Source organism: Zasmidium cellare (assembly GCF_010093935.1).
Source record: "Zasmidium cellare ATCC 36951 unplaced genomic scaffold M409scaffold_67, whole genome shotgun sequence".
NCBI classification, from domain to species: domain Eukaryota; kingdom Fungi; phylum Ascomycota; class Dothideomycetes; order Mycosphaerellales; family Mycosphaerellaceae; genus Zasmidium; species Zasmidium cellare.
The window spans coordinates 27,860-49,903 of record NW_022987011.1 but is presented as its reverse complement, the minus strand read 5'-3'; the positions used below and the strand labels follow the sequence as shown (position 1 = coordinate 49,903).

Below are 22,044 nucleotides of genomic sequence, written 5' to 3'. Positions count from 1 at the left end.
GTAGGAGGTCGAACGTAAGGTAGGAGGTCGAACGTAGAGTAGGAGGTCGAACGTAAGGTAGGAGGTCGAACGTAGGGTAGGAGGTCGAAAGCAGACCTTAAATATATGAGCTTCGCCATGAAGTTGAAACCAGGGGACGTTTCAGGCCCGACGGAGGGTGTCAAATTTGCTGCAAGGGGACGGACCCTTTGCCAGACCAGCGAGTACTTCAAGGACTCGATCTCGCCCATTTGTAGACCCAAATCCACTACTTTGCTCACGAGATGGCGAAGCGTCCAGCAAGTAGCTTGGTGAGAGACAAATTCAGAAAACGTCGACAAACCATGTGGAGAAAAGCAGACGTTCTCGCACGGGACACTAAGGCTCATGTCTATGTTGCGGTCCTTCACCACGGCCAATTTTACATATATGCGTCCCATGAGAGCAATTCATGGCCGCCGACAGCGGAACAAATCGTAAGTACAAGAAGCGCCTCCCTGCTGTAGATGGCTCGGTTAATTCGTCTCTGTAGGCTACGAGCTTTCCTCTCGCGAAGTTTACTAAAATGGAGTAAAGAAGAGTGGTAGTACAGTAATAGCTGGGGGAATGGCGGACCACGCAGGATGTGATTTGTCGGACGACCTCCATCTCGCGGGATCAGAAGAATAGGAAAATCAATGCATATTCTACGTGTTTTCCATCGATGTGCAGTTTCTCGCCGTCCATGTGTTTCATGCCAACCGAAATTATTCTTGAGGTCGCGGACAGGCTGGATCAAGAAGATCGAGGACTGAGAGGATAAGTGTGGCATACCTGATGATCTAAAGCAAAGCCACGTCGTGGCAGACAAATCTCAATGTCTCTCTTGCAGTCAGCAACAGAACTTACCCGGAAGATTGAGATTCATTCAAAAGAGTTCATTTGCCAGGGTCAACTCACGGAGAAGAGGTTGTCTAACTACAGGGTGATGAAGCGAATCCAAGAATCTTCGTCCAACCTTCCGTTGGAAACCAAGGAGGTGCTGTTTTGCGTGCTACGGAGTGACGGTATGCCAGACACATATAAAACGACAGCAAAGGCGGCGCGCCCGTTGTGCTCTTCTTAGTCTCAAGCGGAGATACCACTATCGTACTGATCTTTATCATTCGGTTGGTAGTCCAACTCAAAGAGCCGCATCTGGAATTTGTTGATTTTAAGAACTTCGTTTCGCACGCTTTGGCGCAGCACTGGGTATGCAGAGACTATCTCGTCAGCAATGGCCGAGTAGTGGTTATGCCGAGACTCACCAGTGACCGCTATCTCAGTCTCCGGATGGTTAAGCTCTGATTGCAAGTATCTCCTCACATTCGGTACATCATGGACTATTTTCACTCTTCTCCCACGACTTTCGACCTTGGAAGACATTTGGGTGTTTGGTTCGTGGATGCATAAATCCAGAAGCTAGTAGTAGTGGTCAGCGCACTTGCCTTCCCTTTTCTCTTAGTTTCTTCATCGCACTGTGAACTTACATCTGGGTGTAGGTCTTCGTCATCGAGGATAGTCTGAATCCATTCCCGTAGCTGTTCGTTGAACTCATTCGTCAGCCAGATAAGCTTGATTCTCCTGGTTCTTGCTCTTGATATTTTGCATGCCTCTGTGACCGCCTTCAGACACGGCAACTGCGCAAAGATACCATCTCCTGACGCGAAGAGAATGACCGTTCCGTAGTTTTCGAGGCATACTGGCATTCCGTATGGGCCGTCTAGCCACACCTTCCGAGACTTAAGAAGATCGGGGCGATCCAATATACTCTTTGTCCATCCTCGTTGCGCACGGATCATTAAGTACATTCGAGGTTCCTGTGACGCATTCCACCATGTGACAGTGAAAGGATGTCTCTGCAGTATCGATCCACTCCTGAAGACAAGAACAGTAAGGTACAAATGCTGGCCAGGGCGGATTCTCCAGCTCCTTGGCAAATGTAGTCCAAGGATTAAGGAGTCATCTTGCTTTCGGACTTCTTCAATTTCGATGAGTCTCATTCGTTTGCGAATAGGGACAAAGTTTCCGTAAATTTGCCTCGCATATCTGTAGCATGAAGTCGCAATGAACAGAAGCAATGCAATGAAACATAGCCGCCGGACTATGTTATTCAGAGGTTGGACATGAAGCCATAGAGCTAGTGCGAAGGTGATAACTAGCAATTGGTGCGTAACAAGAAATATCTCGTACGCAAGGCTCCTTGCAAATGGCAGACACGATAACGCTAAGAGACTGCAGAGTGCCTTTCGGTCGTGAGCTAGGCTTAGATTCTAAGTGTGTTCATGTAACATACCACAAGGCCAGCCTTCGTCTGCACGGTCCAATGACCTTTGTCCTGTAGTTCGATTATACTGTGCACAGCTCCTTGCACGGCGGCCATCCAACCAAAGGCTTCATGGAAGCTAAGGCCTACAGATCCCGAAATCCCGAAGCTGTAAGAGACGAAGCTCAATTGGCCCGAACAGACAAGAGGAAGGAGATGGGCGATTGTCGCGTAGGCCGCCCTAGAAGCAGCTTCACGTTCATTCGAGACCTTGTATGTGTTGAATACAACCATACATGTCCAGTGAAGTACATAGCAAATGACCTCTATGCGGGTGGGATTGAACAAATATTGGCCGTCAAGAACTTGTGGCAGAATGATATGCCTTCGAAGCCAACGCTCTATTGGGCCCCATACATGGGTAGCGAGTCCAAATAATTGCAAACATAGCCAGATGATGCAGAGAGAGGTTAGGAATGCGATACTGAAGTAGATTGCAGGATCCATAAACGCAGCACGACGGCGTTTGTGCAGAGAGACAATATATACCCGTGCAAGCGGATATCACGTGCTAAGAGCTCGAGGGGGTTCGCAGACGGAACACAGCCTGAAACAATGTTGAAATGTTTCAACCTCTTCGAGTAGTAACGTTCAATCGTCGATGTCCAGGACTAGGACGCGAATAAAGATCTACTGTTAGCTCATCGATTAGCGGGAAATCTGGTGAACCACAGAATAAAGCATGCGACATATATAGACGATTCCAATGTTCTTGATTCTGAACGAGATGCCTGTAAGCCACGGCTTATGGATGGGACAGGGCAATGACGTAATTCTCTCTGCCGGTCAATTTTTGCTTGGCATCCACCGGCTTTGTTCGAGTCTGAACCCCTGTCATCTGCCCCTTGTTTCAAACGGAGCTGCATTTAGCATGCGGCTAATCCTTTAAATCCGTGCCCACTGTCCACAGATCGTTGCTCATCCGCCACCTTCCACTATTTTCAGAATGCTGCACCCTATCTTCATTAAAGCTTCTTTAAAACAGTTTCCAGGTTCTGAAGAGTCATTCTGGGAACAAGTCTCGCTCACTGTCGAGGCATTAATAAAGGACGGAAGCCTGTATGTCATTGATGCTGCGGGCGACAAGAACGGGTTCACGACACCACGCATGGAAACATTTCCGGTTACACCGGTAAGACCAAAGTTTGACTTTGTGTCTACCTTTTTCGGCAAGCGCAATCATTTCTCCAACCCACATCAGCAAGAGACCTGGTCCGAGGAACGCGGAGTGCCTCCCGAACGCTCTAGCGGTCCTCTACACGGTAATAGCCAGTACGTTAGTCGGGGAACAAGCATGCAAAATGATTCTACAGTTGAAAACATTGGACACTCTGCAAATGAGCAGCGCGCATCGCTGACAGGTGTCGCGAACGATGTCACGAACATATTGCCGCAAACGAGTATGTCTCGTGACCGGCTCATAAGTTCCTCAGGTACCCTTGGCGGAGACCGTTATGCCTCCGCCGGGGTCCAGGTTAGTTCTACTTGTGCGAGTGACAAAGGCGACCATGTTACCAATAGTACACCGACGGAAACGGATCCGAGGATCTCCAGCAGCCCGAACACCCCAACTTCAACGATTTCCGTGAGTGATCAAAGTATCTCCGAGAATGATCTCGAACAAGATCTGGAAGAAACAGATACAGATGACGTGGAAAGAGATGACATGGAAAAAGATGACAGAGAAAGATATGACAGAGAACATACAGAGCATGATACGCCTCCGCTGTCTCCAGGTCCGAGCAGGAACAGTAAGCGGCCGACTCCAGATGCAGATGAACGAGAAGGATACCCAAAGAGGATAAAGACGATTGGCCAACATGAGATATCTTCTGCGGAGGTACTAGCAGAATTCAGACTGATGAAGTTAAAGGTTGAGTCTGTCACTATTGTGACAAACTTGCTGAACAACATCGGTACATTGGAGACCATACAGGCATTGAAGGACGCATGCTTAGCTGCTCGAGAAACTAAACGTTGCTTCACCTGCGATGATAGTATCGAGTCTTCTGCAACGGCGATTGCGCAGTTGGAGGACGAGGGGAAGCGTTCCCCGTTACTGTTACGCTATCACTGGTCAAATGTTGTTCGATGGCGGGATGAGAACGAACAAAGACACCAGCGCGACGGCTGCAGCGCCCCGACTGCGACAAAATTGGCAACGAACGAGATGATGAAAAAAATGCATCCAAGGTTGCAACCAGAGCAACAGATGTACGCAACGAAACGCAGCGCACTTGGGCAGATGTGTTCATACTCGCGTCAGTGGCTGGAGCTGCAAAAGGAATTCTCTATCGGACTCCTGGCGGTCATTCCAGGTGCCGACCTGGTTGGTTGCGCACCATTCCAGTGGGCAGGCCCCCTCTTCCCAGTAACCCAGGCGCTAACGTTGGCGCAGGATCGCAAAAATGAAGAAAGGCCCATCGCAAGTCCTGCTGCGGCTCCTGCTGAACTTCCGCGGTGAGTTCCTACGTGCTCTGTCTCAGAAGTTGTTGAACGTCTACGACGTACTTCTGCAGAAACGTCCCGCAACCCGCTTCAAGTTCGAGAATGTGGAGGATCTACGTGACTTCGCAGACGGCACGGACCAACTTCTCGATTTGTGTACTCAAATCTCATAGGTTGGAACAGATCGTGTGATTCGGGTGAGTACTGTACAGTACAGTATACTAGAAGAGCTCATCTCCTCTCGTCGATGGGCCAACATTGCAATCTGAGTATCTCCACAGCGGTAGGATGGTAGAGACTGCAAAGGGTATGCTACAGAACAGTACACTATATGGAAGGCCAACATAAATAGCAATCCTGAACCCCGGGGTCTTGATAATGTGCTCTTGGCAACCCCTACATCCCTTCATCCGCGAGGCATATATGAATGCCTTTTCTCCGCCAGAAGCGTCTCGCCATCTGTATATATTGAATTACGCACGCAGCGCCGATGTTGCAGCACAAGACAGCTTTGCTTTAGAAGAGCTTGCGTACGCATTCTATGGCGCCTCCACATTGCAGCAAAGGCACGACTCCATCCTTGACTCGTGCAACAGCGCGCTTGGACAAACGCCGCCGGACAACCCATCGGGATGATCAGAAAATTCGGCGACAAAAACACGCGAGGGCGTGTTATAGAGAATCGTCGTCATACGAACGCTTTGTGCATCGAATGTTACTTCAGGTGGATTCTCACTGCCGCGAATCGTCGGAGCTTCCTACTGAGGAGAGTCTTGCCTCTAGTGATCTCTATGGAGTCTATGAGGACACGCTGGAAGAGAGTGGTGAACTGTTTGGCCTCGATGAACGGTTTACCTCGATAAACGTGGGTGTCGAACATACCAAGACGTTGGAAGGCGAGCATGTGCAGAGCTACACGATTCATGATACCAAGGCTAGGACCATCTGTATTCAAAGCAATACATTAGGCTTCCTGGAGCCTATTATCGTCACGCGTAGCAAGATTTTGGCACAAAGGGCAACCACTATCGCCAGTGATGATCCAAGCCTATTGAACTCGTTTATAATCGATTCGAGTCGAAGTACGCTTGCAACTGTCTTGGAATTGAGAAGGGACAACAAGTTCAGTCACGTCTTACTGGTTTCCTGTGCAAGCCACAGCCTACAATCGCTGACAGAGCAAATAATATCGATTCCGCGCTTCAAATGGATCGCAATCCAGTGCGGAACACTAGCTCGACTCTTCACTTTGCCAAAATGATACCGGCAGCTGCAGGAAGAAGCGAATAAATACCTGGGGCGTTCTCTTACGTTACCTTTGTATTTGTTCACGGGCTGGGGCGAGAAGTATCGGTTGGTCCTCTCCGTCAATGATCTAAAACGATCTATACACAATCTTGTAAGCACGGCCGTTGCTACTTGGACCTACCAGCCTGACGCACACACCTTGCAAGCAATTGCTGCAGACGAGACTTTCTGGGACGATCTAGGTCTCCTTAGCGCTGCGTTAGAGCCTATCGAAAAGGCCATTCGTCGGGTCGAGCTGAATGAGCGTGGGCTTCGGCACACTATTAGTGAGTGGGAAGCAATATACAATGCTCTGACTAGCCTAAGCAAAGCTAGAGCCGAAGACGTCGACCTTGTCGACCTTCCAGACATTGTGAAAAGGGTATGCCGAGACCGATTCCGCGTATCACCAGCAACTATCGCGGCATACATGCTAGATCCGGCAAACATCACAACAGTAGTGCCACTAATGGCTGGTGACACCCCGCTGCGGAGCCTTGTCTTGATATCAGAGCAGACTTCCCAGAATGCTAATGTTGTGTTGAAGGAATTCGAGTCCCTTCGAAGCTGTCGTTATTCAAACACTAAGACCAAGCCGATTTGGGACCATGAAGGGGATCCACTATCATTCTACAACAACATCTCTGGAGCATACCCAGCTCTTGCAAAGGTTGCAAAAAGACTCTTTGCTACGCCTTGCACTTCGATGCCAGCAGAGCGCTCCATCTCAATGACAAACTCTTTGGTAAATGCAGCCCGAAATGGTCTAGACTTCCACAAACGTGATGTACAGCAGTCCGTCTTCAACAACGATCGAATGTTGCGTGGCGCGAAGCTCTGGGGGAGAGCCAACGACGATGTAGAGGTTAATAAGGAGCAGCGGCTACTTGAGGACGACGTAATTACGGCAGTGTGTTACTTGAAGAACACTTCTGGTCGCTGAAAGGCCGACTTACGTTCTATAAAGAAATCATTTCGTGCGGTTCTCTCGTTCTTTCCTTGCCGCTTCAAGCTCGCAGGAGAATATTACTGTAGTAGAGTGCTGTATTGGATGATTTGCAGCGTGAGCTTTTCAAGGGTCGGACCAAATTGTATTAGTCGCCTCAACCTGATAACCTCTTTTGTGCGTGTTGCGCAGCCTTAGACGACTTGAAACGTGGCTTTCTCGTCCTGCCATCGATGCGATGCGATTACGTACGCCGGTCTATCGGTGTCGCAGAACTCGGTAAACTCGAAGCTGCTAAGGTTGAGTAAGTTAACTTAGACTAGTCTCATGGCGTAGATGCTGGTGGCATGAGGTGCAGAGAGTGCGTGATAGGTCGTGAAGGTCGCAGATAGCGAGGAGTAGTAGTGATGACGAGGCGACCGGAGGACCAAATTACGAGACAATATTTTTCTTCGTTCGTCACTTCCACCTCCTGCAACATGTGAGTGCCAAGGAGGCATCGAAACCTGCGGTGTCTCCTTGGCATGGTCTCTCGGAATCGGATCCAAGGGGAGAGTCGGATGACGTAACCTTGAAGTCTCGCGGCATGCGAGCGCCAAGGAGGCATCGGGAACTGGATGCCTCCTTGGCAAAGACCACCCTCCACCGGCATTGAAGTAATTCCGTACAGATTGTGGTCGAGACACCTTCCCAAATACTGTAGATGTTCAAGCCTGGCGACATAGTCTCGAATTCATCAATCTTTCCTCGAGTCCTTCGTGCACGAGTGATCGTGAGTTGTCCTTTCGGCTCCAGTGTGCTTGGTACTGTACACTGCATGGTACTCAAGATGCTTTTGACATCTTCAATAGGGTGATGATTTCTTCCTGCTGGACCAACTGCTTCTCCATCTGCTCCCTCTGCCGCTTTAGCTGGTCTTCCATCATGATCTTCTGCTCATGAGAGCGTTCCTTTTGTTCGGCCAGCTGTGTCTCCATCATTGTCTTCTGCTCGCGAGACTCCTCCCTCTGCTGGGCCAGCTGTTCCTCCATCATCGCCTTTGTCTCATGCTGTTCTTGCCTCTGCCTGATGGCTTCCGCTTGCTGTTCCCGCAGCAGCTCCAAAAGCCTGTCACGCAGCTTATTATTCTCCTCTTGCAGTTTCGTCATCGAAGGAAGCAAAGGCTTCTTGAATCTCCCGTCTTCTTGTAATAAAGACTGGTCAGGTGTCGATGCTTGGGAATCCTCGTCGATACCGAGCTACGTTGCGAATGATGCAAGCGATGGGCTTCGCATTCTCGAAAGGGCCCCCTGTATTTAGGCGAGGTGTTGAGGAACGAAGTGTTCGTAGATAGCTCGAATAATCTGATACGACTTAGTCCAGGCCGTAGATTCGAGATCCTCGGCGAAGCGATGAAGATGTAGCAAACGGCGGAAGAACGATGTGCGCTGGTCGGTAATAGTCGCGAAGTGAGCAAAGATCATCACTATCGAATGGTTGTGAGCAACAGAGAACGCGAGAATCTTCTTATGAACTTCAGCCGTTGCAGAAATCTTCCGGAACAGTTCTACCACGGCTCGCGTTGCAATGCTGGCGCTGTGCATGGCCTGCCGTTCCGCCTCCTCGATTAGACGATCGCTGCCCTTTACCTCGTAGATGAGGAAAGGGAAGTACATATTCTCTAGGAACAGGTTGGGACATGCACTCGTGTGACTCATCTGGAGCTTTTCTTTTTCCTCCTTTGTAAAAGCAGCAGCCGATAAGCCGGTCACGAAATCTGGTTTGGGTCTCGGGCCACACAAGGTGTCGCATTGCGTCCATTCCGCATTCATCGCTTTACAGACATCATCTAGCTCGGCATGTCCGTTAATATGTAGCAGTTCAGGGGATGGGACCACGATCGGCGTGACATCCCGTACCACACGGGCTTCGTTGCGGAACCGCACTCGTCTTAGCACCTTTGCTAGACGGTCTTGTCCGTACGCTGAGTCTGCCGGCATGGAATATTCAGCCTGAAGCAATTTGTCACACAGCTTTTAGCACTCGTCTGTGATGGCGGCCTGAGTGCGATCTGCTGTTATGAACAATCCTGCTTCCTCCATCTTTTCCTCATGCTTTCTCGACCACGCGGCTGGAGAATCTCCATCTCGAACACGCTGGCTATAACTGGCGGATCGTGAAGGCGTGTGAGACCGCTTGCCTGCTCGAGGCTCCCGCGTGCTTATACTTCGTTCTGCTGAAATCGGAGGCCAATCACTAAAATACTCTTGCCAGTGGATTTCTCGACCGTACTTGTCGTTCAAGTCGACTTTGCTCTAGTCTGACGAGCCGAAAGACCTAAGTCTGCGATTCTTCTTCCGGAGCGGTGTTTCGTTAGTGGGACTCTCGCTTTTAAAGGATGACTTTCTCTTCAGAATTTCCACTAGTTAATCGCTTGGTGGAGACGGGAGATGGTGGATGCGCTGGGATTCGTGTTCGTTCGCGACCTGCGCGAGGTGATTGCTCTTGCAGTATCCGCTCGATAGTCGTCGCTTTAAAACGCGGTGCTTGTCGCGCTCGTTAGTATAGTCGAACACTATAGTGAGCTGCAACCCGCAAATATGTGTAGCGTTGCTGATGTCTAGGTGATGATCGCAAGCGCTGTGTTTGAGAAGAGAGAAGCGGGGCGGCAGTCATCACACGCTGGAGAGAGAAGCGTTTCGGCAAGTGCCGTTTCACTTCCCACGGGAAGGATTCCCGTCTGCGTGCCCCGAACAGTACGTCTCATCTGAATAGCTGCCGCTACGCCAATCGCGTTGCTTTCTGCGCTGAGGATTCGAAACAGCCTGTGCGGTAGCAGAGGACTGCGCGCCCACGAAGACCATGGAAGACATGCCTCAAGTTGATTTGATTTGATTTGTCTCATTCGGTTTCAACCGCAATTGAACCAGCGGCTATGCCTGGGAGAGAGATTGAGTACGAGTGCAAACGAAAGAGGGAGTTGGGTGGGCAGAACGTGTTTATATATCGGGTCGTGTCGACCAGGGTTGAGGAGTGGAGCAGCTCATATTGGAAGAAAGTCCGGGCCCATTTCGGGCAACAAACTTGACCCGCAAGATCGTGGATCTGTGCCTGTAGTTGCACGAAAGCTAACGCAGTACATGCCTGTCAGCACTTCCTTACCGGATTCTGCATCAATGCGTTAAGCAGGAAGACGGCCGAAGCGACATCTTGTTTCACCTTCCTGCTCGACACATCATTGCACGTTTTTGATGGGTCGTGAAAACGGATCTTCTCAGCCTTTTGGACTAATGGTCAGATTATTCGAGATATGCTAGGGATGTACAGGGCAACTCCCATTTGGTGCTTACAGAGTGTTGGCAGCAGCTTGAGGCAAATCCAAAGCCTCTGCCACAATGCGCGGAAGAGTCGTCGCTACGTCCCCCGGGACGAACCAGTCACCTGCTTCAATGAGATCATCGTCCTGCTCAAGATTGAAGAAGGCTACCGAAGCTCCTTTGGCTCTTGCCCTGTGTATGTATTCTGCCGCGGGAAACACGCGCGCAGACGTTCCTACTACCAGCAACAGGTCAACACTAGGGACTGATTCAAGCCATTCATCTGTTCGTGTGAGGTGTTCCTGTGGCAGCTGCTCTCCGAACCAGACGACTCCTGGTCGCTGCAATCCATATTTGCACTTTGGACACAAAGGAAGATCATCTATTCGGACGTCGGGAAGCTCCACGGCTGCATCTGTAATGTCACCAGGTGGCAAACTCAGCGCTGGAACGGTTGGCAGCGCACTGCCGTTCCAGCTGACAAACGAGCATCCTGGTTGGGCGCAGGTAGTAGTGAGTAGAGACCCGTGGATGGGTGCGAGTTTTGAAAGATCGTGACCTGCCCGCTCAGATAGCCCTGTTGCTTGTCATTAGCTGGAAATGATCTCTACAAAGAAGCTACTCACCATCGATGTTCTGAGAAATAGCAAAGAAATGTTCTTTACTTTCTGCCAGTTTCGCAAGCGCAAAGTGGCCGGGGTTTGGAGGTGCAGCGATAGCTTTCTGGCGCCTGTCTTCATAGAACTGCCATACCAAGACTGGATTCCAAGCGAAAGCAGATTTTGTCGCCATGCTTTTCGTCTGATACGTCCTCCATAAAGTGCCATTGCCCGTAAATGTCTGCAATCCAGACGATGCGGAGAGGCCAGCACCCAATAGTGCCAAGATGTGCTGAGATGAAGCAATACATTGGCCAAGAGAAGACTTGCGGTCCTCCGTCGACCAGCTCATTGAATTGTCATTGAGATTGGTTGTGTCCGATGGCATTGTGAGTTTGCAAATGATGTGAGTTTGTCGAGAGCTCAACTCAAAGCAAAATGTTCCACTTCTGGTCAGAGATACAGGACGTTTGCTCGTGTCCGAAGATCCGGCATGTGCTGGTTGGCTCGCTTACGCAGCTCGGTGCTTCGCGTCCGTGGAGGCGCATGTCCGACCCCACCAGTCGAAGGCAAAGGCGAACAGGCCATCACCCGACTTGGTTCGTACTGGCTGGACCGAGCAAGGAAGTCTGCCTCATTGCTAATGGAAAACGTAGTGCGGAGTGGACAGAGGTTAACTTTTGTTCACAATCTCCTCTTTGAATCGCACCAGTGATTGGCAGTTGACTTCGACAGTGCACAAGATCTAGAAGCTTCAAAGAATGAAGCTCCCGAGACTGCAGCTCGAGGAGGAAGCTTTGGCGGCTAGCGTGGGATGAGCTGCTAGTTCTGAAATCTCAGTGTCTTATTTACAACCTACTCCGCATTCATGCCTGACCACGACCTATGGGCAGAAATTGTCCAACACTGCGCATCTCTACCTCCTTCAAGGACCAGGAGTCGCATCACCCGTTTCGGGAGATTTGCGGCGAAATTTGGCAAAGTCTCCAGCGACGAGGCTGAAAACAGGCGGCATGCCAACAAACATTGGCCGTGTTCCGGAATGGCCAGCAGCGACTATCTGATCATGGACGTCATTGTTGGCGAATGCCGCAGCACAATCGGGTACCAGGAGTCTCTTGGCGCAGTCAACAGTCTAGTGTCTCATCTGCATAGTTTTATCAGCAATGCTCGCGGAAGTCTTCTGTCTGCTCGCGAGAGGCCTCATCCGGGTGGTCCATAACCGTCTTCCGCTCGCGAGACTCTTCTTTCTGCTGGGCTAGTTGGCTTTCCATCTGCTCTTTCTGTTGGGCTAGTTGGTTCTCCAGACTCGCCTGTTGCACCTGCTGTTCTTCGAGCTGCTACACAGCTTCCGCTCGCTATTCCCGTCCTGGTCGTCCAAGCTGACTTCTTCATCGCCTGACGAGTTCGTAGGCTCAGATGTGCGCTTTTTTCGGGACTGGAATTGTTTCGCCACATGGTCGAGGCGTTCACGTCTGCAGTGGTCATCACTTTCAAACGCGGTGCTCGTTGCGCTTGCTAAGATGCTTGGGTACCGCTACGAGAAGTAACGTCGGCTGCGAATATGCCTACGGAAAGGGTTTCGGCAAGTGCCGTTCCACAGGAAACCAGCTGTAGGCGATTCGCCGGCCATCGTCGCTCCAGGCGTGCTGCCGCCCAACCCGGAAGGCCGGAAGGTTGCATAGGCGACTACCGGTGAGCCTATCCCGCTGGCGGAGCGTACCGATCCGCCAGACGCCGGATCATCTCTCTGGCACCTCCCCCAAAGCTGCGTCTTGCTTCCATTCTTCACCAATGCATTTGCGGCTCACTCACAAATATTATTTCTGCTCCCCTCTAAAAGTTTCTGCGTAATCTGGACCTGCCGATGGATAGCGCAATGCCCTCATCCAGCGCCAAGAGCTATACCGACTTATCCATCGAGGATATCATTGATCAATGTCGAAACCCAACGCGAGAGTGTATCGACAACAGCGGCAAGGCGGAAATTGTTTCATTTGGAAACGTTGTCATCAAACATGGCAAAGTCTCTGCTGAGGAAATTCAAAATCAAATACACGCCCAGGCTCTGCTCGATCCTGCTATTGTTCGAGTTCCGCGAATCTACTCGCACTTCTCTGTCAACGGGACCGATTACGTCGTGATGGACAGGATCTGCGGCGAGAAGAAGGAGGTTGTACGAGACCAAGACACTGTCGACAGGATCGCCAGAATCGTCACTCACATGCATAATTTCACTTCGAACACGCCTGGCCCTGTGAATACTGGAGTCTACTCTGGCCCCCTCTGGTCAGAGGATGATCAAGTTACTTTAACGACAAAGTCCAGCCTGGAATCTTACGTACGCTCCAGACTCAAGAGGCAATCGAACAAATTCACGATAGCAGTGACACCTTTGGTTTTCACTCATGGTGATATAGCGCTACGAAACCTGATTTTCGCCGAGAAGGAAATCTGGCTTCTGGACTGGGAGTTCGCCGGATACTTCCCACGGTCTGCCGAAATTGCAGCGCTTCGACTCGGCGTCGGAAATTGTGGGACTGATTTGGCCTTTCACCAGGCGATTGAGGCGGCCATTCTCCGCGAGAGACCTTTAAGTAGCCGCGAGTCGGAGCAAGTGGCATGTTGGCTAGAGTTGGCCGTTAATCACTTCCGCTTCTACTGGTAAGACATAATCAAGATTCATATAATATGTGGCTAAGATTGGTTGTTTCTCCAGGCCTACGGAAGAAGAAAAAGGTTACATACGCAAACGTCGGAGAAGACTAGATGGAAAACTTGTTCCGCTTTGAGGCGATGAAAGAGAATGTAGTATCCACAAGAACAGTGCTTATTTCTATGAAGACTCATCCCTTTGCACTGCAAGTTCATCAAATTCTCTCATTATGCCTTCAATTTGGGACAACCTCCTAGTAGCTGCTGTATGGTGGGATTCGATCCCAACCAAATGTGCGCGTACAGCATCTGAATCTCGAAGAATAGTCCCATGCGTTTGCATCTGCTGGAGTTGCTGCATAGCTAGTTGTGGATCCGCCGTTAAGTTTGACAAGATCGATGTGACAAACTGTCTCTGTCTTGATAGTGTTTGTGTTGAAGTCTCCATTTGACCATTCATGAGTGTCCAAGCTGTTCTCGCGAGTTGACGAGTTTTGCCCTCATCAAAACTTCCGGGTTTGACAGTAGTAGGGATTGCGGCTGTTGCTCTTGAATACAAGAACGAAAGATTTTCCAGAAGCCTTGAACCGGAGAAAGGGGCGACCCATCCCTTCACTTCATATAGCGCAAGAAGAGTGATACTGAAAGATTTTTAAGCTTTCGTGTGTTTTGAACATCGCAAAGTTAGCAAGACTTACTGCCAATACCGACATCCCATACCCCCATCAGCAAAGCAAAAGTCATTAAATCTATTGCTTCGAATGAAGTCATGAATTGCTCTGACTGTGACTGGTTGACTTAGAGCGAATTCGAAACTTGTGATCAAGGAGCGGCTGTTGTTATATCTGTAATTTCTGCTGACCATCTCAAAGCGCCCATTGATGTCCTCATCGTCGACATGGCGTTCGTTAATCTGGACGGATCGGCCGTTCGGTATCGAAAGATACTGCGTAACATGATTGTTGCTCAGACCAGATCTTTCCCATTGCCCTTCAGTGTGTACGACAATGTTGATTCTCGATACTTGCTGGTTCCAATCCCGATTGTCAACCTGCACTCGAATATGTTGGCTGGGGAAGGCTGCCATCGCAGATGATTGACTGATTGATATTGACAGCTGAGATTCGACCTGTTGACCTTCCAGCCAAAGGCTCTGAAACAGCTCCAGTGATCTTGATGAATGATGGTGAATGTCGCATGAGATAAGTCTGAGAGTGAGGCTTTACATGCGTGCGTAGCCTTGTTATATAACAACGAAAAGGGTTCCACGGGCATTGATCTTCCCGAGCATCGGTGCAGTTTGGGAACGATATATTCTCAAGGGGGATGCCATTGAAGGTTTCGCATAGTACCATAACCATCCTCTGGTTGACGTGGCCATTGTCCCGATTAAGTCCTGCCAATGTCGCATTTCCCAAGGCACTTTTCTCGTGTTGACCACACGCCATGTTTTCAATTGTAGCTCGGTTGTACAGCACTGATTCTTGCGGCGCACGCTTTCACATTCATTCAGGTGCTGTTGTTTGCTGTAACTGTGTCACGTGCCTCGCAGGGACACCATATTTGCAGCATAGTCAGAGAACGTCAAGTTCTCCCCTGCTGTTCGCGCAAGCGTCTGCTAGCACAAAGCTACAACCAAGTATTAGGACGTCCGAAGTCCAAATTACGGCTCTTGAACAAGTAGGGTCTTAACAAATAGATTTGCTGGCTATTTCCTTGAGTGGCCCACTTCCTGATCATTGCAGCCTTTGATGGCCACTGTGTTGATCCCATTCTCGTCCTGAGAAACAAACCACTCCGTCACGATATAGTTGTCATCCAACGAGGCCTGGTCTTGGCTTGCAACCACAGCAATCGTACCTTGTCCATTGTCCAACAACCTTTCGGTCCACACCTCTTGAGATCCATCCGTGTATGATACGCCGATTCTATTGCAAAGATTTCGAAGTCGGAGGTAGTTGGCGACATCAGAGAGAAAGCTCGGGTCTGGAGTTGGCAAGGGATCGGAGGAGAACTCAAACGGTAGGAAGGGCGTATCCTGATCCAGGAGGCAATGATACGCGCATGGATAAATTTGGCGAGTACCCAGCTGCTCCATGCTACAGATATCTGCGCCGCTGCAATCGCGGACATGAATCATTGCATGACCAGGGTGTAGTTGGTGATGTCGATGAAGGAGGGTAATGGCGAAGTTGGTGTTGGCGCCGTGTCGGATGAAGATGTTGGCGAGGTCGAGAAGGACCTGTCTCGCATCCGCGTGTAGCAGCCAGCTGCGTTGCTCGTGGACAAAATCGATCTTGTTGTATCGCTGGCTTAGGTCAGAGTAGACATGGGTGTCCATTGTAGCTCCAAGAGTGCAAGTAATCGAGGTTGTTGGGAAGCTGCTGTTTCGCGACTTCGAGGACACGTCATTTGGCACATGACTCTCTCAGAGCTAACAAAGCTTCAAATTTTGGTCCCTGTCACCCTCCATCCTCCATGGCCCACGTTCCACCTCCAAACAGTCCAACATCGCGCGAGTCTCATAAAGTGAGGTAGCGATGACCTCTAAGGAAGCGGACGAACAATTCGGGAGATATGCGAAGTCCATTGGGAAGGGAGTTCCATCCGAGTTGCTCTCCGAGATTATCGAGTTCTCGAGTGATGCGAGCCGCAGAGATTGGTTCGCGAAACGCAATACGGTACCGTTTTGGTACGAGAGATTTGACAAAGATGGATTGACGCAGAAACTGAGCATCCTCGCGGATGTATGGGTTGAAGTGAGTAAATCGAACATGGTCGCAGGAATCCCGACTGACCTGACAACTTCGAAGTGCGAAGATAACATTAGGCGAGCAGCCCACCACGTCGATCGTGCCCAGAAGCCCGCAAACAAAGAGCTGGTCCTAGCCTTTGGAGTCTACAAGTTCAAACAATATACCAAGTGGGAGCTGGTACCACACCCAGCCCGTTACAACAGGAGCAGTGGGACACAGACGATGATATGCGTTGCTTTAGAGGATCTTAGCCCGAGTAACGGCTTCCCATTTGAATTACAGTGCGGTCAGGACGTCTGCATTGATGGCGGTGCCGATTTATTTCTGCCCCCAACAGGAGGGGGCATGGCCGTCCTCATCTGGATAGATCTATGAAAACCTTCTGAACGGACCATGCCTCTATTCTACACGCATGACCTGCGATTGATCTGGGGATTCTCGATAATCCCACGCATTTACGCGTGTGTTGAACAGAGAGGTGTACTTGTAGCCAAGAAGCTCTGCAACTTTCGCAACCCTGAAATTATTAGCCACGAAAGCATCGACACGATATTTGGCTTACTCGATGCACTCGCCCAGAATATCCTTAATGATCTTGGGCGCAAAGATCGATGTCCAAGTAGCAGGACTCATCTCGACATCTCCTGTGAGTTCCTTGTTGCAAAGCCTATCCTTCAATAGCTCAAGACTAGGCCCGTATGCATAGGCAACTGTGCAGTAAAAGGCCGGCGTCTTGTTCCCTTCATTCAGTGTCAATTATTCAAAGAAACGAACAATGCTGTGTACCGCATCGAAGACTCACAGAGGAGGAGAAGCTCAAAGGCTCGAAGGCCCCAACCACCCATATACAGAGTGTCCATCAATTCGTGCACAAATCGGCAGCCTCGCAGTATTCTCCTGCAGTGCACGTCGGTCACGTCGTTACCCATACAGATCCTAACAATACCGTAAACGTCCTCACTCGCGGTGCCCGTACCTGCCAACACGACACATGCAGAGAGGACCAGGAGTTTTTGGTAGTTCGCCAGTGATGTGGCTACAGCGGCAGTCATCTCCTTCTGCACTGATACACGCGCATAATGTTCGATGCGGGCGAGTGGGCTCGATCGGAATACTCTAGTCATAGAGAAGTCTTCACGAGATGTAGTCCTAGTCTCTCTTTCGGCGTCCAGGAGCAGGAGATTGCTGACGGCCTTGCCATTGCACATTGCATCGAATATACCCTTCTCCTGAAGCCTGAGAATCCATTTGCTCGCCTTGGGAGTTTCCTCAACGAGTGTTAAGACCTTCTCTTGCCATCGGGGCATGTGTCTCTCCAACCTTCTCTTCTTTGTCACATTCGTTGTCGGGGAGCTCGCCGTGGGACAGAACTGGACAATTTCCAGTTCCTCATGTCCGCTTCGTTCGACATGATCATGGTCGTTCGCCTGAGTATGTGGAGAAGCAGCATGACAATGGCATTGAGCCTGACGTTGTCTCAATGAAATGATTGTTTTCTCAAGGTACAATATGTATTCTGATGGTGAACCTCGAAAATTATCGATTGCAGAGGTCATGTCTGTTGTGAGACTGGCCGTGGCTGGGTGAAGGAGCTAAGCTATGTATGGGGTGCGAAATGTCGCACCCCATCTATAGTTAGCCTCTTCAGCGGAGAATCCTAGTCCCGCGCCTGGGTGCCAAGCGTACGGCTCGCGGCTCAAATTGGCCACCTTCCCTCTCCTCACAAAAACGTATGGCATTGCCAACGTCCAAAGCGACACTAAATTGTGCATCCATGATATATCAAGACGTGACCACCTCCGACTGGCAGCTTGAAGACAAGTCAAGCACATGTCACCTCCTCCTAAAATGGAGGACTGGTCATTCATCATCTGCATTGTCTTTCTGCTGCTCCTTGGCACGATTCCAGCACTTGTTCTCGGCAGTTACCAAGCGCAGCGGAAGGCACTCTCCGCCCCCGCCAGCGGTCCGCGAATCCCAGCATGGACAGCTCCTGTTCAGGCCGCAATGAGCATCGGCGCTTGGGTATGTCATCGTCTTGATCCAGTCCCGCACTGCTAATCTGCTCGAAGTGTGCTGCCACGGCATTCGGCATTATCGCGACTGTTGCATCCCAACAAAACTGCATCGTAACGAACGGCAATAGTGAGGTTTATGAAGAGGTCGCTCATTCGCGTACTGCACTGTTCGCGGCCATGTTGCTGAGCCAAGGGTCTTTGGAGCTCAATGCTGTGGTTCTGCACGCGATTGGCAAGTTTGGCCTTTTGTGGAAATATGCCGTGTCAGTGGCGATATGTGCAGGCGTCGCGAGCATCATACTCGTGAGCTTGCCAATGGCCTCAACAGTAAGTAATGCTTTTCGAGATTTGGCGACGGGACTAACCAAAAAGGCCTTTAAACTCATAGCACTATACATAGCGACAGCAAATGTCAGTCTTGCAGAGCTGGGGTTCACTACTCTTATAGTGATGAAGATCTTAAGACTAGACTGCTCGACATCTAAGAAATGGTCACAGATCTGTCCATTTCTGTTCCGTTGCATGTGAGTACACTATTGGGGGATTGGCATCGCTCTGACGGTATTCAGCAACCTGGTCTTCATGTGGATCTGGACGGCGCTACTCGACAAGAGAAGAACCCTAGTCGTCTTCACTCTCCAGTGCCTGCAACTGCTTGTGCTTGTTTTGCCGCTGCGCTACAGCCCAACTCTATTGGCTTACCGTGAACGTCAGAATCGGCGGCAGACAAGGCATCAGGCACCCTTGGAGAGTACAGACAGTACGCTCTCGGACCGATCAAGGGACAGGGTTGTATCCTGCGCAAGCCGATTGGATGACGGCGTTACTTCCACGAGGACTTTGTATCACGCTAGTATTAGGCCACCATCGAGCTCTTTAAGATCAGGCCGTCTAGGCTCTTAGTAGCAAAGGGTTGGCAGGTATATTGTGCTTCACCATCTTCCGAGTAGACGTGTATCAATACGAGGGCGTGTGTTCCCATTGGCAATGCAAGAGATTCTTCTAGTTCGTCTCAATTAGGGCACCTGATGTCCGTAAACATAAACACTTAGAATGAACTTGCGGACATTCATCGTGGCGTGACTTGAGAAAGTCCAGAAATGGCGCTTCCTTTGCTCATCTTCTTGCATGTCGATCCATGCAGCTCATATCATCTCCAATGTGCTGTACCTCGCACGATCTTGGAAGTCACCTGAGATAGATGAAAGAAATCCTGCAACGCACTATAAAGCTAGGTCTTCCCCCAGAGTCTCAACATTCCATCGACGTTCATCGTTATTCGCAGTCTGCTCTCTTCAGGTCTACACCTCACAGCAATCGACATGGCCACGTCTCGCGCAGCGTATTCAGTACTGGTCGCATTTGAACCTCCGACTGCGTCCCCCGAAGGAACCAACGCTTGGGAGCAATACTTCAAGTCCGAAATACTGGACAAGTGGACGACCTCCTACTATGAATTGTCTCTGGCATTCACCTGGGAGGAGAGACAAGGGCACGGCGTATTTACTCCCGTTGGTCGTTACGACCTGGCGCAGCTTCCCAGAGCGGTAAATACTTTGTACGGCCTTCTACAGAGTAAAGGATTCACAATGACCCGTAATATGATGGGTACCCGATTTGATCCATGTGCGGATGCCACTCCTGGGGTAAGTGGCCAAGACGGATCGAGTAAGACATTGCTAACTTTTGCACTCGTAGACACAAACCCCTGGACCATGGGTCTTCGATCCTCGATATGGACGGTACGGGCGCGTGGAGGGTGGAGTCTGGGTTTGGGCACGGGCACCATGAGCTCATGCGCCGTCTTGATGAGGGTATTGGTTCACGTGCAAGCAAAGATCTTGTCAGAACGTATTTCGAGATGACCGTAATTTCCAAACAGCTGTACCTCGAACAAGACCTCCAAAAGCACACTGCCTCGAGAAGTTTCGTTGTCCTCTACGCTACTGTAACATCCCTTGGCAATGTCTGTTTCGAACTCCACTTACTCTGACTGCAAATGGGAGGACGAACGAAAAAGATTGGTGGAATGGACCACGCAACCGGCTTACATTCTGCAAAGGTCTTGGAGAGCGAGCTGTGTTGCGCAAGTGACTGCTTGTCCTCTAGTCTGTCAAGGACCTGGGTTCATCTACGCAGAAACTACGCTTTCAGCATCAGCCTGACCAACTCAGTATTTATATTGCCACGACCCAACTTACACAAGAAGAGTGCATCCCTCCGGCACTTCACGTACTGCAGCCGGAAACATTTATTTCGCAGACATGCCGCCAGAGACCGTCCAGAAAAGCGCAACATCTATACGCCCAGAGATTCGGAATTACATGATTGAATTCGAAAGCTTGGAACGTATCTACGATCTTTGCAGCAACAACGACTTTCTACGAGACTGGATCCCGTCCAGCGTGAGGCCTGCCGTTTCGAGAATACTCCTCGTGATCGAGACAAGAAGATTCATAGCCATAACACTAGCTGAACTCAATGGACTCGCAAGAATAAATGCCATTGCAAACAAGATCCACCCTGAACGACTACATGCTCAATAAAAACGCAAGCACTGCAAGCACCGGCGTTGACAGGGCCAAGGGAAGCGTGGTAGAAGGGTATGGGCTCTGTCGCATTTATGAATCAATGGATCGCTAATATCCTGTGGCAGTCAAGACTACAAGCATGAAATTAGCAGACGCTGACTGAAATACACTTCATTAAGAGATGATAGATCTACGGTGATCGTTCGGCCCTGATGTGGGCGTTCATTCTTTCTACTATCGCTGTGTGGGCTTCCATACCGCTGAGGGTCACTCGTCCCTGCCTCATGGCCGTGTTGGAAGGCTGCTTTGTACGGTCGTCAAAACGAACGTCGTGGATCCAGTACTGTGCGAATGCCTCGCGCCATGATACGAACAAGCTCCAGGCCATATCCAAGGTTGCGGCTTCTTCCTCGACATGCATTGCAACTGAGCGCATCGACTCGCGCAAAGCTTCTTGCGGGCACGGAATGTGTGGATATAGACGGGTCCACAAAGATGCCAATGGCGGCTCCTGGGTGACAGCGATTTGCAAGAAGAATGCCCCTCGAGCAGAGGCCAGACACGTTATGATCGAATACCTCGCAACAATCAGCGTCTGTTGTGTTCTAACTTCCTGTCGATGCACTTACATCCAAAACTTTGCCTGAAAACTGATTGTTTCGCTTGCTGCTCGCGGCAGCCTCCATTTCTCCAGACCCTGCTGCTTGAGAAACATGTACACGTCCGCGAAGCAGTGCGCGTGACTAGTTTCATTCATCTCCAGACCGTGTATGTCTGCGGGAAGCGGTGCCGTGGTACATCGCAGTTCAGCAACATCGCCAGGGTCTGGCATTTCAAGGTGAAGATTGACAACATTCTCCGGCCCAATCAAACGAAGAATAGGGTATTTCGAGCGTGGAACGAAAATTCGATCAAGCTGTGTTTGCCAGACATTGAAATCGATGCCATCGCCGCACGGCAAGAAAGAGGACATAGCTGTCAGCGAGTGTGTTCACTAAGCCTGCCTTCCAGACAGCGTAACGGAAGAATATATGCCAATCTCACCTAAGTCCAATCGCAAACGCCGCGACGACGATACACGAGCGCAGCACTCCACACTTGTCTTTTCGATGAGACTCTAAGCCAACACGTCTCGGAAGGAATCCTTTCTGTTTCGGCCTTAAAGCAAACTGTTTTAAGAAGGGC

The 22,044-nt window shown here is 50.2% G+C and overlaps 13 protein-coding genes across 13 annotated transcripts; 5 read left to right on the top strand and 8 right to left on the bottom strand.

The window, feature by feature from the left end:
- Window positions 1-1,086: 1,086 nt before the first annotated feature.
- M409DRAFT_61218 (uncharacterized protein) lies at window positions 1,087-2,770 on the bottom strand (the record flags this gene model as incomplete). Its single annotated transcript, XM_033814677.1, has 3 exons — window positions 1,087-1,419; window positions 1,488-2,243; window positions 2,294-2,770. The coding sequence occupies 3 exons, from the start codon at window positions 2,768-2,770 to the stop codon at window positions 1,087-1,089; spliced, it is 1,566 nt and encodes a 521-aa protein (XP_033659837.1).
- Window positions 2,771-3,269: 499 nt separating this feature from the next.
- On the top strand, window positions 3,270-4,944 carry M409DRAFT_30576 (uncharacterized protein; the record flags this gene model as incomplete). The annotated part of the gene is made up of 2 exons (XM_033810000.1): window positions 3,270-4,672; window positions 4,722-4,944. The coding sequence occupies 2 exons, from the start codon at window positions 3,270-3,272 to the stop codon at window positions 4,942-4,944; spliced, it is 1,626 nt and encodes a 541-aa protein (XP_033659836.1).
- A 368-nt stretch (window positions 4,945-5,312) lies between these two features.
- Window positions 5,313-7,001, top strand: M409DRAFT_61216 (uncharacterized protein; the record flags this gene model as incomplete). Its single annotated transcript, XM_033814676.1, has 3 exons — window positions 5,313-5,853; window positions 6,055-6,170; window positions 6,204-7,001. The coding sequence occupies 3 exons, from the start codon at window positions 5,313-5,315 to the stop codon at window positions 6,999-7,001; spliced, it is 1,455 nt and encodes a 484-aa protein (XP_033659835.1).
- Window positions 7,002-7,828: 827 nt separating this feature from the next.
- M409DRAFT_30575 (uncharacterized protein) lies at window positions 7,829-8,152 on the bottom strand (the record flags this gene model as incomplete). Its single annotated transcript, XM_033809999.1, has 1 exon — window positions 7,829-8,152. The coding sequence occupies one exon, from the start codon at window positions 8,150-8,152 to the stop codon at window positions 7,829-7,831; it is 324 nt and encodes a 107-aa protein (XP_033659834.1).
- A 147-nt stretch (window positions 8,153-8,299) lies between these two features.
- On the bottom strand, window positions 8,300-8,983 carry M409DRAFT_30574 (uncharacterized protein; the record flags this gene model as incomplete). The annotated part of the gene is made up of 1 exon (XM_033809998.1): window positions 8,300-8,983. The coding sequence occupies one exon, from the start codon at window positions 8,981-8,983 to the stop codon at window positions 8,300-8,302; it is 684 nt and encodes a 227-aa protein (XP_033659833.1).
- Window positions 8,984-10,329: 1,346 nt separating this feature from the next.
- On the bottom strand, window positions 10,330-11,287 carry M409DRAFT_30573 (uncharacterized protein; the record flags this gene model as incomplete). Its single annotated transcript, XM_033809997.1, has 2 exons — window positions 10,330-10,877; window positions 10,927-11,287. The coding sequence occupies 2 exons, from the start codon at window positions 11,285-11,287 to the stop codon at window positions 10,330-10,332; spliced, it is 909 nt and encodes a 302-aa protein (XP_033659832.1).
- A 1,491-nt stretch (window positions 11,288-12,778) lies between these two features.
- M409DRAFT_30572 (uncharacterized protein) lies at window positions 12,779-13,567 on the top strand (the record flags this gene model as incomplete). The annotated part of the gene is made up of 1 exon (XM_033809996.1): window positions 12,779-13,567. The coding sequence occupies one exon, from the start codon at window positions 12,779-12,781 to the stop codon at window positions 13,565-13,567; it is 789 nt and encodes a 262-aa protein (XP_033659831.1).
- Window positions 13,568-13,735: 168 nt separating this feature from the next.
- On the bottom strand, window positions 13,736-14,641 carry M409DRAFT_61212 (uncharacterized protein; the record flags this gene model as incomplete). Its single annotated transcript, XM_033814675.1, has 2 exons — window positions 13,736-14,195; window positions 14,253-14,641. The coding sequence occupies 2 exons, from the start codon at window positions 14,639-14,641 to the stop codon at window positions 13,736-13,738; spliced, it is 849 nt and encodes a 282-aa protein (XP_033659830.1).
- Window positions 14,642-15,262: 621 nt separating this feature from the next.
- On the bottom strand, window positions 15,263-15,895 carry M409DRAFT_30571 (uncharacterized protein; the record flags this gene model as incomplete). The annotated part of the gene is made up of 1 exon (XM_033809995.1): window positions 15,263-15,895. The coding sequence occupies one exon, from the start codon at window positions 15,893-15,895 to the stop codon at window positions 15,263-15,265; it is 633 nt and encodes a 210-aa protein (XP_033659829.1).
- A 199-nt stretch (window positions 15,896-16,094) lies between these two features.
- Window positions 16,095-16,685, top strand: M409DRAFT_30570 (uncharacterized protein; the record flags this gene model as incomplete). Its single annotated transcript, XM_033809994.1, has 1 exon — window positions 16,095-16,685. The coding sequence occupies one exon, from the start codon at window positions 16,095-16,097 to the stop codon at window positions 16,683-16,685; it is 591 nt and encodes a 196-aa protein (XP_033659828.1).
- Window positions 16,686-16,709: 24 nt separating this feature from the next.
- Window positions 16,710-17,866, bottom strand: M409DRAFT_61210 (uncharacterized protein; the record flags this gene model as incomplete). Its single annotated transcript, XM_033814674.1, has 3 exons — window positions 16,710-16,827; window positions 16,873-17,050; window positions 17,113-17,866. The coding sequence occupies 3 exons, from the start codon at window positions 17,864-17,866 to the stop codon at window positions 16,710-16,712; spliced, it is 1,050 nt and encodes a 349-aa protein (XP_033659827.1).
- A 292-nt stretch (window positions 17,867-18,158) lies between these two features.
- M409DRAFT_30568 (uncharacterized protein) lies at window positions 18,159-20,119 on the top strand (the record flags this gene model as incomplete). The annotated part of the gene is made up of 4 exons (XM_033809993.1): window positions 18,159-18,335; window positions 18,383-18,655; window positions 19,564-19,974; window positions 20,027-20,119. The coding sequence occupies 4 exons, from the start codon at window positions 18,159-18,161 to the stop codon at window positions 20,117-20,119; spliced, it is 954 nt and encodes a 317-aa protein (XP_033659826.1).
- A 930-nt stretch (window positions 20,120-21,049) lies between these two features.
- On the bottom strand, window positions 21,050-21,832 carry M409DRAFT_61207 (uncharacterized protein; the record flags this gene model as incomplete). Its single annotated transcript, XM_033814673.1, has 2 exons — window positions 21,050-21,437; window positions 21,489-21,832. The coding sequence occupies 2 exons, from the start codon at window positions 21,830-21,832 to the stop codon at window positions 21,050-21,052; spliced, it is 732 nt and encodes a 243-aa protein (XP_033659825.1).
- Window positions 21,833-22,044: the final 212 nt, after the last annotated feature.